Source organism: Echeneis naucrates, chromosome 9, assembly GCF_900963305.1.
Source record: "Echeneis naucrates chromosome 9, fEcheNa1.1, whole genome shotgun sequence".
In the NCBI taxonomy this organism is placed as follows: Eukaryota; Metazoa; Chordata; class Actinopteri; order Carangiformes; family Echeneidae; genus Echeneis; species Echeneis naucrates.
Window position 1 is genome coordinate 19,015,354 of NC_042519.1, and position 20,048 is coordinate 19,035,401.

The 20,048-nt window shown below is 42.8% G+C and overlaps 1 protein-coding gene across 2 annotated transcripts in view; it reads right to left on the minus strand.

Moving 5' to 3' along the window:
- Positions 1-20,048, minus strand: part of sema6a (sema domain, transmembrane domain (TM), and cytoplasmic domain, (semaphorin) 6A) — a 98,443-nt gene that overhangs the window by 22,122 nt on the left and 56,273 nt on the right. For both annotated transcript variants that reach the window (XM_029509590.1, XM_029509589.1), the window contains exons 7-15: positions 13,605-13,695; positions 12,212-12,331; positions 11,627-11,715; positions 9,612-9,829; positions 7,703-7,834; positions 5,531-5,686; positions 2,884-3,057; positions 1,040-1,180; positions 867-944 (exon numbers count right to left, since the gene is read on the minus strand). In XM_029509590.1, coding sequence (XP_029365450.1) covers positions 867-944; positions 1,040-1,180; positions 2,884-3,057; positions 5,531-5,686; positions 7,703-7,834; positions 9,612-9,829; positions 11,627-11,715; positions 12,212-12,331; positions 13,605-13,695 — 1,199 coding nt within the window. The remainder of the gene's footprint in view (positions 1-866; positions 945-1,039; positions 1,181-2,883; positions 3,058-5,530; positions 5,687-7,702; positions 7,835-9,611; positions 9,830-11,626; positions 11,716-12,211; positions 12,332-13,604; positions 13,696-20,048) is intronic.

The following is a 20,048-nucleotide window of genomic DNA, read 5'->3' on the forward strand; positions in this document are numbered from 1 at the left end:
ACTTACTCACCATAAAATTAGAAAGATCACAGACACGACAAATTGAGAGAGGAATGCCACGAGGCTCACAAAAAAAAAAAAAAAAAAGTGGCATAGTGCTTTATAAAACTTGCTTATGAACCACGTGTTTCTCAGACTTTTTAAAATTCTGCATTACAATCACTTCGCTCTGCTAAAACTTGCAACTTGCACAATGTCTACCATGCTTGCTATTTTGTCATTTTAATCATAACTAACGGAGGCTGATGTGACGTGGACAGTCATTTTAAAATATCAAAACTATGACATTCACCAGGTTCCAAAAACGGAACGGCACATTTAAAACCTGATCTCTCAGACTACAGTGGGAGGTGGGTTAGTTTGGACTTTAACAGAAATGATTATGTTTATTTGCATTTACAGGAGGGAGGTGAGATCCCATTACAAATACCCACTGAAGACACCTGTGGTATTTATTTTAATGTCAGGTGTCAGCTGATGTGCTTAGCACTGCTGATTTGTGATTGGATCACCTGAGGTGCATGTAAATGTCATGTTTTAACAGGGTCTTTAAAGCAGCTGGTAGCTGAATTTAGTCCAAAACTGAACTGATTTAAATTGCTAAATTTGTGTTTTGGTTTCAACAAATTATAATTTTTACCTTATTAGCTCATTGGGGCACACGCTTTTACATATAATTAAGTATTTGAAGTGGTTCTCTAGTTGTCAATATAAAGAAAAATATTAAACTATATCTTAATGCACATCCAAACTTTGGAAATGTGCCACTCAACACTCCTTTATCTGGTTAAAATAAGCAGGTTATTACTTTTGTAGAACTGGATGCCTCTTTTGACTCTTTTGTGATTGCGTTTGTGTTGACTTACTTCATGTTGCCAACCACCTGTCGGCAGGCTCCTTCTGACACCCAACCACAGTATGGGTCTCTGGATGCTATACAGGACCTGGAAGACAAACACATACAGCAGGCCCCTGTCATATTGTGCACTGGAATATTGTTTCTCTCTGTACGTGTCAAAGCTTGAGTAACCACACTTACTTCTTGCACCTTCCATGTCTTTCGCAGCGGGACAGTGGTACTTTAACCACACAGGAGGTGAAAGCGACCCACAGAGCGTGGCTCTTGCTGTCTATCTGCATGCCGATGATGCGCTTGTCTTCCACACCATCTATACTGCACCTATGGGACAAAGATGTGAATGGGGATTCAATAATTGATTATTCTGTCTGTTCTCCCAACTATCCTGTTGTTTAGGCACAAGGTCTAATAAAATGTTGGCAGGGAGAGATGGAAGACGTCCAGAATTGAGATTAAACAGTTCATTTAAAGGGATAAAAAGAAAAAGATTAAGACGTGGAAGAGAGAGATTGTGAGGTCAGGGTGTAACAAGATCATCCTGGACTTGAGAATATGGGGTCAGGAATGGAGTGGGAGATAAAGAGAGATAAAGAAAAGGGGTGATACAGATACAACGGATAAACAAACAGATGGGCTTTGTGAGCAGTCAGCAATAACACCACACTTAACTGTCAAAGATCCACTAACACTAACTCAGCCCCGTCCTCCTCCTGCTCCACAATTCCTCCATCCCTGCTAGTCGTCTTTGTCTCCTCGGCCCCACAGGAACGAACCCTAATCCCTCTGGGCGTGTCAAGCATATTTCTATCCCTTCTCTCCATCCACTTCTCTCTCCATCCCACCATCCAGCTCCTGGGATTTAATCTCCCCTTCCTAGTGCTCTGGTCCCGCATTAATGCTCTCAATTAGGGTTTACAGTCCATCTACACTGGGTAATGCACGGCAGCCGGGGCCTGTGCTGATCCTGCCAGCGAGGGAGGCAGGCAAAGTCACTTACTGTACACGACTGAAGCCAGATGGCCAGCAGCCGGTGACTGCTCGGTCTCAGCCACAGAGATGGAGAAGAAACAAAGAAGGAGAGGAGGGGAGGGAAGAGAGCGCAGGGCCTGCCCTTCATCCCCTCGTTATATAGCTCGTCACATGGCCGCGGCATGTTGGATAACAAACAGTGGTAACCTTGAAAGCCCTCCTGTCAAGTTCTCGGCCTCCTTCCCTTCTTCTTCTCAGTAGTCTAACACAATAATGTATTCTCTCCTCTGCTTCTTTCCATCTCTCCTCCCCAGGCTTCACCTCAATTCTCTCTCTCCTCTCTGTTTGTACTGCCATTTGTTCCCCCTCATCCATTACCCCTCAGATAAATATTTGCTTTGGCAAGGTCCTACTGTGGCAAATTTTTCCTTACTCACTTCTATTCCAAACACACAACAATGCTCCACTCATTTCACCCCACCGTACCCAGCCCACACACACCCGTGGGCACACACACGCTGGCATCCATACCTTTACCGACAGCCGTGTAATGTATTAGGGAAAGATCATAGTCTGGCTCTGGAGACAAACGCAGACCTTGGTGTGTGAGAGTGTGCGCACATGTGTGTTTCCTTTAATCAGCCAATGATTTTGGAGGAACTGGGCTCCGCTGTGGTCGGGAACCACAGGGCTACGCTATCCAGAGCCTTAGGGTCTATGTCTTTAATTTAGCAACTGCGGTTGGACAAAATGAAACCTGATAAAACTCTTTTAAATGATAGAGTAGCCATCTGGTAGCCTGGCTTCACTATAGAGCTTGGGTCGGGGGAAACTGACTGGTACTGATGGAGCTGGTGGGTTGGTGGGTTGGTGGGTTGGCTGAGTTGGGAGATGGTTGGAAACATGAAAAATCTAACACACATGCACAAACGCACACACTCTGTAACAAACATATGCAAAAATTGACTTTCTTTTGTTTGTAGCAACTGTATCCATGTTTCTTTATTTCTATCCATCTCTTTCATGTGTGCACGTATCCACCCAGAGCTACATACTTGTCGGGGTTGTATACGTTGAGCTCCTCCAGGAACAGGCTATCGTTGAGGAAGCCATTGTTCATCTTGGCCAGGAACTTGAGGATGATGCCTTTCTCAGATCCCAGGAAGACCACTGTGTGGTTCTTATAGGGCCCCGCCTCACCGTCCACCACAATGCGTGTCAGGCGATACCTGAAACAAGGAAAACCAAGTAAAATGAATCAAGTTAATCACTCACTTATTAGTCAGCCTGCCCACTGAAGAGGAACAAGAGGAACTAGAAGAGTAATAGATGGTCACGAGGGAAAGAAGAAGGTATTCTGTAAATCTCTACATTTGACTGGACCACATTCCAAAATGTATGAGATTACATTTGCATTCACAGCGAGATACTAGTTAGTAGAAAAAAGGCATCAACAATAAACAACAATTCATATATAATTAATATCTTCCATCTTTGTGTCAGATAAAAACGAATAATGATCAGCCAGGGAGGTAACACAGTTTTATTCATCTCAGTCATACTGCCATGGGGAATGTCAGGTGGTCGCTCGGAGAAAGACATTACAAATGAGATGCTACTGTTGCTTTTTTTGTTTTGTTTCTTTTTCTATTTGGCAGCTGCTCATCACATAATTTGGCAGATGGAGATGGATAAAATTCTATTTTAATTTTATTATAAAAAAAAAAATAAAGACAAATATACATTAGTAGTAAATTAAAGCTAGCAAATTGGATACCTGCCAGTTGGTTTGTTTGGACTGGTGGCCTGTTATGCTCTTGGGAGTCAGAAATGAAATTTAGATGGCTGAAATAATATGAACAGATTTTAAGGAGTATGTCTTGAGGCTACTTGCTCTTACTAGCAGATTTCATCGCATCACAGATGCCCAGATTTATCTCTCAATTAGTTTCAGGGCCAGGAAACTCTAAGATATCAAAAAGGAACATACCTGCTCATCAGTGTGTATTAAGAAAAAACTTTTTTTTTTTTTTATTGAAGATGATTAAATTCAAGGATTAAACATGAGAGCTTCTCGTGAAATCTTGGAAGTCCACTTTTGGCTTGGTTAATGGTCAATGATTAGTGTTTCCAAAAGGTACACGCGAGTGTAATATTCATAACTTTAAATGAAAATTCCTTTCAGATGTGATTCATATAAATTCGCACGCAAGTTTACAACAAGAAAAAAAAAAGAAACAAGAGGTCACATCCTTTATGCTTATCCAATCAACAGGATCAGTACTCTGAAGGTCTAATGTGGTTTTGATCTCTTCAAGCATAACAGGCACTCTAAGGACTGTGTCAATGTGATTTGATGGCAGAGAAATAATGCAATCTCAAGGACTACGACATTCACTGTGCTTCCTCCTCAAAAGGAGGATTCTTCTTCACAGTGTGTCCCCCTTTGAATCACTGCATCCAGCCAGCTGAGGTCCCTGCAACAACACATCCAGTCTCAGGTCACAGAAGCTCCCTCAAATTTGCAGCAAACGCTCTTTCTGGATATCGGGCTGTCCTCTGCAGGGTGCTAAAAGGGATCCAACCCAGTTACTGGCTTCATTTCCGCCCGATTTTGACTCAAGAATATAAAATTTAGTACGTTAGAATTATCATAAAGGACGTCACTCTCCTGCCATCATACATGCCTCCACAATGCTTTTTGAGCTTACATAATGCTTTTAACTGATGCCTCTGATTCCCATCCAAAGCTCTGCTCACCGTGGTGTCATTTCAAATGAAATCAAATCTTCTGATTGCTGATTGTGTAAAAAACACAGTGGTATTCATAATACAGCTGTTTGATGCGATGCAATAATGAACGGAGAGAGTTTTAGGGATTACCTTGATGAAAGCAATTCATATTCTAACTAAGTCTGCACAGTATGTAGGTCAAGCCTCAGCAAGCAGCTGCAAGATATGATACGATGCAAAAAATTTGCAAAACCTCAGAAAAATTCTCTATGTATCTTTATAAACGGATGTTACCACCACTGAAGCACCACTGACCTTAAGTGTTCAGCAGCTGCAAGTGGGAACCAAGCCTATATGAAAAATGATTTCAAAAATGAGATTTTTTTTTATTATTATTATTTTTATTTTTTTTACTTTTCACCAAATGCTCTGTCAGCTAGTTTTACCCGGCTGATGGGATGGCGGTATGCTGTCACATTCCCCCAGAGGCTGGTTTAAATGTCTGTGTGAAGTGCGGCTGAAAGTCAGACAGACCTTTATGATCAAATGTATCAGCCACAGTGCACTGGCTTTTGGAAAATGGGCTCAACCCTCAAAAATCAGGAGGAAAACGGACCACAGAACCAAAAAGGAGAGAAAACAAAACTTTTCACTATTCAAACGAACAATTTGCAACGAAGGATTAGACCAAGACCTTATGAAGAGCAAAAGGACACACATAACCGAGGATTCAAATAGTTTGCTGTCTTTACGACTACATACGACGGAATGATGATGAAAGTTTATCGTGCATATCAGTGTTTTCACCACTTCAGTGAAAATAGGTCATCAACTAGTTAGCAGTGGAGTACTACTGTGTTTTAATGAGCCGCCTGACTCTCAGCGCAGCACTTCATGTAATTATTGTGCTGGGCTGAAGAGGCTCATAGACCTGTGATAGAAACGACCTTTGGAGTGTGTAATACGTACCGGACCATGGTCTTGAGGAACCAGGGCCTGTTAGCAATGGAGGGCACAGCCTCATCCATCAGAGGATGCATCTTGATGAAGTTGAGTGTGTCGTCTGGGAACTCGTTGGACACTTTGTACCTCTCCATAGATGGAGTGCCAGCACAGTTACCAGGCCTGGGAATGGAGAGCAGGGTGATAATGATGGTGATGAAGTGGACAAAAGAAGTCGTGAGCACATCCAAAAGATAAACAAACAAACAAACAAACCAAAATATGCGACATCTACTGTGGAAATGGTTGAGCAGTTTTTCACAGTCAGAGCTCCAGTTCTGCTTCGCTAAAATCAATGAGAGTTTAGCTTTAAATTACTAAACTCTCATTCCAAGAAGCTTTGGTCAGAGCAAAGGACACAAGATGTCCTTTTTTCTCTGAACTTGGGGTAAAGCACTGGGACATTCTATCTATCTGATCCTTTTACAGGGAGTTGGTGAGCTGCTTGTAAAAGAGAAGCTTCTTTTGATAGCATATCACCTTTGCAGGCATCTCACCTCTGAGAGCTTGTAAAACCCCTTTACTGCGTGGTCTTTGATACCCTGCCACACCACATAATCCACAGCAGGCTATAGAAATATTAGCCTGGCCGCCACTGAATGTCTGACGCTGCCAAAATGTCAAGACCAAAACCATGAAATATATTATATGTATTCACGGGTGTGCATACAACATGTAGGGTACCCATGTATAGAGGGAGGAAGATTTGTTATAGATAAATCTTCCCGCGTAAGTGCTGATGTATTCATGAGTGGAACGGAAATCCAGTGATGGAGGAAAATCCCTCATCCATTCTCCTAGGACTGATTTTAATAATGTCTACAACGGCAAGGGACAGAATTTCAAGGGTAGATACGGTTCAATTAATTTTTTTATAAAAAAAACAAAAAACTAAAATGCAACAGATCATGAAGTGCTGTATAAAATTCATTGTGAAAATATATTATATCATATTACATAACTGTTCAAGTTCACCTGACTTCAAAACAACACAGATGAGCTCACGTTAGCTGCTGCTAATGTCAAATTAACCTCCAAACTGATGAGTAAGTGCCAGAATAGGCAGAACGATTTGTCACCAAAGAAACAAAAAGGGCAGTAACGGTCAGTGCTGTAACATTTTTGCTGTAGCTGCATTTATGTCTGTGGACATATGGAGAGCAGAGCGGAAACAGACATCTCTTGAATATGAAAATCTGTAAATCATTCAGTATGAGAATGTAACACATGGAGGAGCAGTCTGCTGCAGGGCCAGACCTGGGTGGCATTGTTACAACCCTCCGTCTGCTTGCCTGCAGATAAAAGGTCTGAACACAGCAGAGGATGGAAATGAAATCAATCGCATCAATCACTGCAGAAACAATGGCGGCTATATCTGATCTGTGCAATGCCGGAACTTGTTGAACATAAGCAAGCAATTACATGCTAATTGAGGGAAGCGGGCGAACTCACACATATTCGCACAATGCACAGAGATGAATGCACAAAGGGTACAGTACAGGCTCTCTGCTGCTGAGGTACCGCCTCCTCAGCCATATGGGAACACACTCACCCGCAAAGGGTACCAACAATTATCATGGCCCAGATCTTTGCAGTAAAGCAGTTTTTTTTTTTTTTTTTGAGGATAAGAGAGCAGCTCTTGGCGCACTAATTAGCAAGCAATAGATGGGAGATTGATCTGGCTGGTGCATTTGTGGAATTAGCCAGCCATCTGTAAAATGATCTCATGCTTCATTTGTTGATAGTGAGCCCTTTTTTTTTTTATGCAGTTGCGTGTGAGGGAGAGTTGAGGTAATGGGTCGGGGCTATAACTTTGAAAAATTGCGGTATCTGTGTCTGAGTGGATGTGACGCAATGAGACAGGACGTGTAATCCCTCACTAAAATAGATAAGGATATATTAAACAAAATGACACAAGGCGAGCTAAAATTGCATTGGCACTAATACAACATAATTCAACAGGTTACACACAATTGTGTTGGGCTGTGTATATGTGGGTATTTGTGACTGGAGGCAAAGAGGACAGAGACAATGCAACTGAATGTTACAGTGCTTATGTGCAACTGTGGTGAATCCAACGTGTGCGTGTGTGAGAGTGCGTGTCTGTCTGTGCTGTTGGTTAATTAGCTGCTGATGTACCTTGGCTTGGGAACCTTTTCCTCAGGAAATGGTGTCCAGGTTGAGTCTGGGGATTTCTGCTCCTTGAAACGCCCTGTGAATGTGTTGGCAACCTCTGCCATGTCATAGGCGCACACTGCTGAACCTGGGATACTGCCACACACACACACACACACACACACACACACAAACACAAAAACAATCCTCATGAAAGCAGAACATATCAAAGAAACACATTTCCAAGTCTGGACTATCACCAGGGGACAGAAATGGTTTTACTGTCTTTTTTAAGAAGGATTAAATCCCCTCAGGATGTCTCATTTTAGCTTTTCCATATTTACACCAGGTGACAGATTCAGGTTTGCAATGCTGTGAAGGTTTTTTAGAGAAATCTGAAATGTCAAGAGCTTTGTCCCCACTTCCCTGACCCAAAAAAAAAAAAGAGAAAAAGAAAATCATTTGATATTTTAAAAAGTGTGATTTCTTCAAATGAATGACGTTCATTATTTATTCAAATTCTTTCATTGTTTGTGATTCCAGTGCTATTATATCAGCAACCTGTAGAGCAATAGACTGTCGCAGTCAGTGAGCTGCAGCCTCCGAGCCTGCCAAGCCACATAAGGACACACATTCTCTAGCTCCGCCCTCTAGACTGGGTTTCCCCAAAAGCCTCTAGGCATCAAAGTTCATCACAAGTCCACTGTTAGGCAAGAAATATGGACAATAGATTATCTTATTATTGCCATTCATTTTAAGGGGAAAAACACCCTTCTTGTGATAGCAGCGGAGCCACTGGCTTCTTTCTGTCGCAATAAATGCATAGCAGCCCGCTGAGTCACTTTTCTATTTTTCCCCCGCATCTGCTCTCTGAAATAAAAACTAAGAAGTGTTTATTCTTCATCTGACTTCCATTTAAAGAGAAATATCTTTGTCTCTCTCACTTGGACGGATTTTCTGGCTGTTGCATCATGGGTTAAACTCATCATGTAGACACTGGGGAGACAGCATACACAAGGGCAGTATTATAAAGAGCAAGGTCAGAGAGCTGTTAATTCATGGCCTAGCTACTAAATTACAGTAATTACCCTCCGCATTGGGTATGTACAAAAAGTTACACAATTGCACATCTTTTTACACCAGGCAACTAGCAAGCTGGCCAGTTAGTAAGAGACTGGGCCAGGCGGCAACTCAGGCACACAATTAAACGATACAAAACCCTGAGAGCTGCCTACACTCTGGATGTGCTCCCTTTAATTTCACCCTCTGACTATGAAATGGAAAATTAATGCTAGGATCAAAACTGGCGCTTATAGAAATTTTCAGAGGCCCTGCTTCATTGGGTTTTAATGTCCATTAACCATGCTCAATTGCACTGTCACAAGCAATTGTCTTATCGGGTAAAAAGCAGCCATAAAATAGAAAATTACAATATGTGCAAGCTATCAGCCAAGCTTTATGGGTTTGTGTTAATTTTCAATTTAGATAAAAACTCCCCCTGCCTATGAATATGAAATCAGCTCTGAATATGATTTGTAAAAGGGAAAATAAAAAAAAAAAACCCGCTGCATGTCAAAAGGCCAACAAAACTGTTTTGACAGTAGATGTAAATGTTGACCTGGCAGAGGCAAGAAGCACAGCGGAGGCAGGCACCACTAACATTAATAAAGGTCAGGCTGTCATTATGTTGATGAATTGAGGGCATTTTTTAAAAGTATTTCAAAGGGGGGGGGGGGGGGGGGGGGGAGATAATAATTGTGATAATAAATGGAGAGTGCAGCGCGTGAGCTTTCTTTCTTTTCGAAAGAAAAGAAGTTGGCTGAGCTAAAATGCTGTCAGAAGATCAATGCCAACTGTCGCTGACCTCTAATCACCAACACCTTTTTTTTTTTTTTTCCCCACGCCTCATTTCAGTTAATGTTTTTCAGGGTACCTGTTGTACGGCGTGGAGAAAGTCGCCATCACTACGTCCCTCCCGTTGATGTGGATGACGTCCGTCACCGCCTGCAGGATGTTGAAGTAGAAGTGGGAGTCACCAGGGATGGAGCAGTTCAGCCGAGACTTGAGGAAAGAGGTCCACTGCTTCTCCAAGACGCGAGGCGAGCCGCCTCGGTCGTTCTTACAAACCCTGGCCACCCGAGGAAACACCACCTGGCGCACAACAGACACACACAGCTGAAAGATTAGATTTGAATATCTCAGGGATTTATACATCGCATCTGCAGCATCAGTACCTCACACTAAATATTTAGCAGTCAATCGAGGGAGCTGCACCAATTCAGAATTTAGTGAGACAGATCTTTTCAATCCAGTGCCTTCTTAAAAGCTCACATTTTTAATGACACTCGAGCATAAGAGCCGCTGATTGGACCTGATAGTGAAACTGTTTCCTCAAGTCACTAGCATACCTCATACCTCAAAGGGTAACATTTGGATTTGATTCCCTGTTTGGGACTTTGAATGAGAAAAAATTACCACTGTGTCTTCATCCAGTGTGTCATCGCTTCATACTAAATTAAAGACACAGAATGGTAAATTGGCGTGTTTGATGTGCTGTTAAAAAGTCAGCACCTTGGCAACAGAAAATCGTGAGCATACAGCTTAAAAAAGGAGCCAGCGGCGTAATTATAACTGTGCCATAAGATCATGTAGCCAGTATTGTAATTAGTTGTTGTCACACTATACTTAACAGCAATAAATCTAACGCTGACCTGAAATTGCAGCCTAGACTAAACAGTGTGAATGAGAGCGAACATGCATTTAAACCTGCTCCCTACACACACGCCTACGCACGCCCTCCTCCGAGTATACATCCCAGCCCTCCGCCTTCCATTCATACACACACAAATGTACGAGCAGAAAAACGCGCCGAGACTCTTTCACAAGGGCCTGATCACTGTGAGATTACAGAGAAGGTATTACACAGAACAGGTGAGACTGTCAGGATGAATGTGGAATTATGTCAGCTTTACATATTACGGTTCAACGTGTCACATTTCTCCTCCCGGCAGATAGCTGAGCGCCGGTACAGCCACAAACACACATCTAAACGATGCAAGCACGCACACGGTCCATAACGCAGATGACTTAAAATGAACAATTATCTTACTTGAGGCTTTTCAATGTTTTCACTTGTGTAATGAAAAATTAATCACTTTACAGATAACAATGTACTGTAACAAATGTATCATCTCAACATTGAAACAAACGCAAACACAAACTTTCCACCATCTCACGATAAAGAACAGCTGACTTTTTACACAGAAGTAGAAGGCCATGGTAAATTGCTCCATCAGTTCTGCCACTGCTGGCATAATTATACTGACACTGCTTTCAAAACACCCGGCAGATTGATAGGTCTGATCTGTATTCATGCGCTGTTTAACACATGCCTGTCACTTCTGGCAGTGAATCCATTATTTCTCTGATTTTCGTTACCTCTGCTCTGTTCCTGTCTTGTTCTTTTACTTTCTCACCCTCTCTTTAATGTCTCCTTTCATTTACACTGAAAAATATGCATATCTATACATATACATCAAACATATCCCTCTGGTGGAAAAACCTGAAAAAGGCTTGTTTCTTTTTTTTTTCTGCTTCTCCTTTCTCCCTATATTCTTCTCTTTCAGAGACATTTGGGTGGAATATCTCACTGAGACGACAGGTCAAATGGGGGCACTGCCAGATGGACATGGACGTGCAATTCAAAGGATATATTTAGACTTCAAAACGGGATCTCCAGATATACACGGATTTCAGTTTTTGAATCTATTTTAGGTTCTGCATCCTGCCCAGTGTTTATCGTCTACTGAAAAATGTGTTGGCCTCATTACAGCTCCTGAAAGCCATCTTTCAGTTGTGTGATATACACATATCCTGTTAGTTTCCTCAGGCACCTCCCTATTCTCTTTGTAAATAGGAAGTCAGCTGGAAAATAGGGCCTGTGCTTACCTTTCCCATTGTGTTGTATTCCATCGCAATTTCCCGAAAGAAGAAGTAGATGAAGTCTCCATAATTGACCGCCTGGACAAAATAGGGCTCTGGAAGAGGGGGGAGAAAATGAAATAAAATATTGGCTATAAAAAAAAAGCAATGTTTTGCTGTGACAAAGCAGTTTTGACACCATATTTCACAGTAAACGGCCAGTCATATTATGCAGAAAAGCACCGACTGCGAGCCTTGAGTGCCTCGTTCTATCATCCATCGTATCAGCAAAACAATTTGCATTCAACGAAAAAAAAGGATCTCTCTATTGAGTTTTGACAGGCTGGACTTGTGCCTGTTTCTCCCCAGGGGCAGAGCAATTTCCTGGCTACATCAACTCTAACAGGACAGGTTGGCAAAATGACTGCGTCAAACAGAGCGTGTAGCATTAGCATACGTGCTCCTACTACTCATTCCTAGATTCATACACAGAGTTGCAAAGTTGCATAACACAAAAGTGGCAAAAGTAAAAAGCACAGATGCCTTGTTTTCTTCTCTTGTCATTTGGCCTGGTGTCTTCCAGCAGGCGTTGCGTGTGTGTCCTGCACTCACCTTTCAGCCATTTGGAGTCATGTTTGACAGTGCGCAGAGTTGGACTGTCTCCTAGGCTGCGATAGATGACCGCATCGATTGCTAGAAAGTCTGTGACAGTGGCCGAGTACAACTTGCCATCTGGAGAGAGAACACAGAGACAAACACAGCAATAAGGAGGAAAGATGGAGATGGAGTGTGGGGGGAACGTAAAGGGAGAGCAACAAAGGAAGAGAAAAAAGGTAAAGAAAAGGAAAGTTAGGTCAAATGAAGCCACACATACATTCTTGAAGACTGTGGTTGGATACGCAAACATGTTTTAGACTCAGACCTGGAAAATAAATGAATCATACAAACCAAAGAGAGTGACGGGCAACAAACAGGGCTTTACATACAGCTGAACATGTCGCACATTTGTAATTACTCATGCTTGCAAACACTCTTCAAAAGCTCAAACAAACGCCGAAGCCCTGCACGCACTCTCCCTTGTTCTTTCTCTCACAGCCCCACAGAAACCCACAGCCACACATTTATATGCACATACGCACACACACAAATGCTTCATGAACACAATCCGCCACCAGCATGACCTCAGCCCGCCTCGGCTTTAACCACAGTGGAAAGTCAAACTACATAATTGAAAGGATAGCAGTCAGAGGAACCCTCTTGATTACTCAGTGCTTCCAGCTCTTTCCAAGCAGCTCTGCTACGCATTAACTGGTCAAGCTACATGTTTGCTCTCCTCCTCGACTTTAAACAGGCAGGGACAGCTCATCAATAGTGCTATAAATCAGTTCACAGCAAATATGAACGGGGACTGGATGTCTTTAGCAGCCTGTGGGTCCCTTGCATGAGAGGAATCACACTCCGCCAACGGCAGGCTGACTCATTTTGGTCCCTTCCATTTATGACTTGTTTTCAATCTTGAAAATTTTGAAGGAAAAGTGAACTATGGACATGACAAAGACTACATTAAAGGGAAGGGACAGATGATTCTGTTTCTCCTGTTCCAACAATGTGACTGATGTGTTTTCAGAGCCCTCTAATAAACAGCAACCTCCTAACAAAGTAAATGTTGCTCTAGTGCTTCTAACAGAGATTGGCCTTCATTATTTGACATGCTGTCAGGGCACTGCCATTAGAATGAACCAGAGGCTATTCAAAACAATATTAAATACAACCAGACCAGATCCCCTCACTCAAATAGATGCAACTTTGCTATCTACCTCAAACTTGTTCCAGTTTTTAATAAGTGCATGTTGGAGGAATGTTTTTGCCTCATGGCAGTTAGTGAGCGGTAGCAGTATCACACTATCTATTTCACCTCATGACAACTTGCGAAGAGTTTTATTAATGTTAAACAATTTTAAAGAAACTGGAATTTGAAAACACATTTAATCAGGTTTAATCTTACCAGCAAAGAGGGCAACATTGGCGTGCTTGGCATCATACGGGCAGCGTGCCATCCCGCTGATCTCCTCTCCCAGAGCCTCCAACGTGTCCATCTAGGGTCACAAATGAGGTGAAAGGTCAGCAGGGGTCAAGTCAATGCAGCAGTGTTGTAAAGAAAACAATGCTCTTGAACCAGGAATTAGACAGGAAATGTTGGTTCCCAGTTGGTGGAAAAGCTCCAGAGGAGGAAAAGGAGAAATGCATTCAAATGTCAAAGCAGTGAAAACCTGGAGGTTAAAAAAAATAAAATAAAATAAAAGCAAGGGTGTGAAAATGGAAAACCCCAAAATGTTGTGGAGCCCAGCCCAGGAGTGTGTCAAAGCAGCCCATCTGGGAGTATCTTGGAAACTGTCATGGAAGGAGTGTATTTTAAAAAAAAAAAAAAAAAACAGACTATTTTCCATAGAAACATGTTTTCACTGTTTGGCTGGATATGGCTCGCTTTCCCGCCTGCCATCCTTTATCCTTTATCCTTCTGCTGTTCTGGTGTTAAAGAATTTACTGTGGTGTTTTCCCCTTCCCTGATTTCTGAAGCCTGTGCCTTTTGCCGTGAAGAGGAAATAAATGGGCAGAGGGAGAAATGGGTGAATGCACGGCCCTGAGCAGGGAACACGAGCAAATTTTACTAAAGCTAGGTGGTTTTTAAGATCACACAGTCGTCTTTAATTTATATATTTGTCAGCCTTAACTTTGCCTCATGGACAGCACAGCGGCATAGTGGTTAGCGCTGTTGCCCCACAATAAGAAGGTCGCGGGTTTGGTTTCCAGGCCTGGGGCCTTTCTGTACAGAATTGGCTTGTTCGCTCATGAGTTTCCTCCCACCATCCAAAGACATGCGTGTTTGGGTTAATTGGTAACTCTAAATTGTCCGTAGGTCTGAGTGTGAGTGTGAGTGGTGGTTGGTCTCTGTCTGTCTCTGCCTGTGATGGACTGGTGACCTGTCCAGGGTGCACCCCACCCTCACCCAGTGTGAGCTGTGATTGGCTCCACTTTGCCTGATGGTTGGAGCTTCTCCTTGGGAAAGACTCGTTCTCCCATTTCAGACAGAAATGCACTTTTTCTTTTTCACTTAGACAATGCAAAAGCTATGTTTTCCTAACACCAGCAGTGAAATTCATCAAAACGTTTTTTGTTATTCCATCACTCAGTGGTCTCATTTCTATGGGCTATTTTAGGGCCTCTTCCATTGTTTGAGAAGCACTATTGGTCTTGATTTGGGCTTGGTGGGAATTCAGTTTTTCTTGGTCTGCACCCAGTTTGGTTGCAGTGTGACTGGTTGGGCCTGGCAGAGGACCAGATGTGGGTTAAAGGTCTCTATCATCCCACCATGGGTAGGCTTGTCTTCCCCAGCATGCCATAGGAAGCTCCCTTACTAATGAACAGGCATACACTCAAACTCAAGAACGAGGAAAAAGTCACAATAATATGCTGGCCCGGGTCTGAGGTCAGGACTACTGAACACTGTGTTCGCCTGTGCAGTGCACAATTCACACTCATTTTTCTTCTCTAGCTCAGTACCTCTCTCGTACTCAACTTCCTCACTCCCACTTTCTCCCTTTCTCTTCCCAAAAGAAGAAAGTAGCAGCCCGCCAAGGCTGCAAACTGCCTACGCCGCCCTTTCTGGTCTCTAAACAGGTCATTTTGTTTTCTATTCCTGTCTCAGCGGAAACGGTTATCATCTGCCCATTAAAAAGGTCACACACACACACACACACACACAGACTCGCAATGCTGGAAAAGCCGGCCAGAGAAATTGTTGAGTCTGATTTGGCAGAGGAAATTACAAGTGACCTTTTACAACAAATGCAGAACCACGATCAACAGGGAATTTCTCAAATTCTCGTTCCTTCTGTTTCTTCAAAAAATTTTAGGATGTTATATGTAGGCGAGCTGGTTTGGAGATACATATTGGTATTAGACAGGAGAGACTGTAATTATAGATTAGGCTGAGTTAATCATAGGGGACGCGAGTCGCTGAAGGTCAGGTGTGTTCACTGAATCAGGCGTCTGTGTGTACAGAAGGACGGGGTAACTCAGTTAAGCTTGAAACGTCAGCAGCTTCTGTTGTCGGCTACCTCAACACAAACAGTCCCTCCTCTGACACATCACAAACACAGACTCGCATATCTCTCACACCACAGCAGCTACCCCCACCTTCTCCATCTCCTCAGTTGATTTCACTGAGGAAATGACCTCTGTCTACTGGGCCTGGCTGACTGTCACTGATCTAGTATTGCCGTTTGAACAGAGGAAGGCACTCCCAGCCCAGCCACTGATATTATGTACAGCTCCAGCCTCCTGTCAAGCTGGCATGTGTGGAGAAACAACAGCCGAGTGCTCACTTGCATGCTGTTAGCCTTGTCTGAAGTAATATTCAATATTTTTGAAAGGGGGCAATAGCAGTCTGTAAAACTGCCACTATGAAGCACAACATCTTGAAACATTACCATAAAGAAATTTGATGTTTAAACAGCCAGATGGATTTGTTTACCTTGTTTACCAGGCAAACCTTATTATGCTGTCAACGCCACTAGCTGCAAAAAAAAAAAAAAAAAAGGGGGTGGGGGGGAGAAAAAGAGAAACGGGCTTCAGCTTAGTAGAAATGCAATTCAAAGTAACAGGAAGGGGACAGTCATGCTGTCACAGTTTGTCAGCGCTGCCTTAACAACGCGCTGTTCAGTGGGGATCTATTGTAGCTGAGTAGACGAATGTACAGTAACCTTGGCTGTGTGTGCAGCGTATCTAGATTTAATTAATTACTACAAATGCTCATTGGTGTTTTCCATAGGCTATATGCTAATTAATTAGACAAACATAATGTAGATCCAAAACATGCCCATCAGGAGTGTTATAATTGGTTCAGCATCAGCTTCCCTACACAGGGTGAGGGACACGTTCTAGTTCTTTGTCTCTGTTGTCTTTTTGAGGATCCTTTTAAGGGCTTTATTCATCATTGCTGAGGGATTTGTGAAATATTAGTCAGGACGAACTTGGGGTAAAGTGAGCCAGTGTCCTACTTATTAACTGTTTGCTTGAAAAATCTTCCTTGAAGTATTGCAAACATGTTTATTTTTGGGAATAAGGAAATAGTGACCCGGAAACGGATAAGCGGTGGAAGAAGGATGAACAAAAGCGAATGGCGTCTTTGCTGTGACGGATTTTTGTGCTAATTGACAATGGCTCCAAAATAATCTTAATGATGTTAATAATCTGTCAAGAAGGGTTTGGACACAAAAATTAACGCGACAAATAATTTAGCCTCAAAATTCTTGTTGATTTAGCTGTGAGTTTGAGTTGGGAATCAGCACATTTCTGGATATGCGGCATGTATTTCCACCTGCACAACCTTCCCGCTACGAAGGTCAAATGCACAAGTGCACAAAACTGATTGTGTAAAGCAAATAAGGACAACTCTCCATGGGAGAGAAATAGTTGTGGCCCATTTCTTTGCAGCCTGTTTCTGAGACCTGGGAGGATGAATTCCTTTTCCTTCACTAACTTCATCACCACTGTAGAAAACAGGAGTTTTCTCCAGAGCAGCTGTTGATGCAAACAGGAAGGTCTAAAAATGTAAGTTGTTTAAAAGAGGAAATGGTAAACAAACACTTGACATATTATCCAAAGAATGTGAGGAATGTGTGCCCTTGTTATTTACAGTCATTGATTACTTTGATTACAATGTAAGCTGTCGTCTTTCTTTGTAATGAAAATGACGTCAAGCAAACAGCTTCTAGAAAAAGCAGCAGTATAGAACAGACGTGGATATATTTTCGTCCGGTTGATTATAGAAAATCCCCTGTGTGGAAATAATCATATTTCAAAGACTTAACACAGATGAGATTTCCCAGTGTACTTCAGTCCACTAGTATCAAGTGGAGGACGCATCAGCTGGGACCCACCACCTCCAAGACTCCCCGCTGATTGCCCTGCCACTTCGCCCGGCAACAGGCGATGAAACTGACTCCAGTCATATATCAGCCCAGCTGGATGGGGTGTTTATTATTACAGCACAGCGAGGGAGTGACAGAGGGAGAAAGCAACAGAGGGAAAGATGGCAGAGTGGTGGGGGCAGTGGAAGGGGAGAGGACTTAAGGTTTTCAGGAGAGGAGGAGAGAAGGGAGGAGGCCAAGAAGGAGGGAGGATGAAGTGAAGAGTCGGAGCTGGGTGCAGAGTGGTGCCACATGAGAGGACTCCTGCATGTCTGTGGGGTTTGTTTTCTGTGTGCATGCATGTCTATATCAGAGTGTGTGCTGAAGCAACCAACACAAGGTGGAAGGATAACAGGAAGAGGCTGATGAAGAGAGAGCGCTGCTCGGTCTGAGGGAAGAGAAAAAAAAGGGGGGGAACCAAGCAGGGAAGGTGTTAGGACAGAAAACAACATGGGGTGGTGCTGGTTTGGGCGGGTGCCCTCGTTGCCCCCTCTGTCGCCCCCCCACCCCACTCCACAACGGCTCCCTCTCCCTCCACCACTGCTTCCCCATCGTCTCTTCCCAGTCACCCTCGCAGTGCTGTTGATTAATGTGGGATGAGGCTGGCCCTGAAACAGAAGCTCTTTTCAGCGCTGTCACACTGGGGAGATCGAGAGGCAAACTGTGGCCAAGGTGGATTTAGCTACAAACACGCACACACACACACACACACACACACACACACACACACACACACACACACATTTGACCAAGCAGTGGATGAGCCCTGCATGGCAGCCAAGGCCAGGTATCTGCCCAGAGAGCCTGCCAGCCCAAAAGCGTGTGTGCATGTGTGTCTCTGAGGATTTTGTAAAATGTGTGCATCTCGTATGTTTGTGTGTTTACATAGTTGTCAGTGTTTGTACGGGGGCCTCCACACTTCAGTTTCCTACACTTGTGCCCGGCCATTTGTCTGTGCATTCGCATGTTTGCGTGCAAGTAATTAGTGGTTTTTGTTTACAAGATTTTTACAAGATTTATGTTTTCAAGCTTGCTGATTTGAGAGCCTTTGGATGTCATTCCATTTTAGTAATGGCTGGTTTAATTACGTTTAGATTAAATGATTATTTTAGTCAAATACATATCATATTCTTGGTTTACTAAATGACATATAACAATATATGATAACTATCATTGTAACTCAGAAAAAATATCCATTAATACTTGAATAGCGCAATCGTATTTTGCATATTGCTATGGACATATGTTTTACTTATGGGTTTGTGTGTGCATGGCCGTTTTACCCACTACTGTGTTTTACAGCTCTTTCCCTCAGTTGCCCTTTTCCCTCAACTCTGCCAGGCTAGCAGCAATATCAGTGCAGTAACAGCTAAAAAACAAACCTTGAAACCATAACTGGAGTAGCTATAAAAGCTAACCACGCCTGATAAATGCAGCAACATAAATTCCTCTTCCCCTGCAGGAAGAGTCGATGAATTGAAAGATGTCCACTCTGTGCGCTTAGCATGCTGAACCACAAAGCCAACGGAGCGGAGATGTCTTGTTTCTCTGGTAAACAGATCTACTGAACCAGAGCCAGAGAGTTTTCCCCCCAGGCCCCCCAAGATAACATCTCCGTGTGCTGTGACCATCACATCACATCCTAACAAACCAAACAATAAAATCCTTCAGGACAGAACCTCTGCTGAGTCGATCTGTCTGCCCTCCTATCATTTGTACTGCCTACTTGTCTGTCCGATTGTTCCTCTGTCTGTCTGTGCTGCCAGTGCAATGTTGTTTATATCTGATTTCTGGTGAAATCCATTGTAGTTCCCTCTCCTGATACTTAAATAGGATGACATTGATATTAAACTCCACTTTTGTTATTTTCAAATTCAACTCAATTTAATCACATCTATGTCAATACCAATTAGAAGGACCACATTTCTAACAGTAAGTCTGACTGTCCTAACTCTAGGTCAGCCAGGCTGCCACAGGAGCATAAATACTGTCTTTTGAATGAGCAGAGATTTCAGTATTGTGTTGGCAATTCTGCTCCCTTTTCCCAGCATGAAAGATCAGAAAACACGATGTTTATGTCACTAAGGAAGGAAAAAAAATCAGAACATTTCAGCAGTTTAAAGACAGACTGCCTACTTTTTCTGCTTGTGTTTGGCTTTCTGTCTGCTTGAATACTTAAAAATCAGTGAGGTTCATCTGTGTATGTCTTTTTTTAACCATCCATCTGCTGCCCTGTCTATCTTTTTTTTTTTTTTCTTTTTTTTTTTTTTCTCATTTTGTGGCCAAATAAGTTTCTCATGATGTCTTGACCTGAGGTCATTAAATACATCTTCAGCAAATGGTTTTGCTTCTTGGATTCCATACCATCCCAGACATGTAGGCAAGCATCACTTTACTGGGAAAGAATGTATCAGATTTCAAGACTGTGCTTTCAGTTGCATTTCAGAGTGTGAATGTGTGTATTTGTACACAAGAAG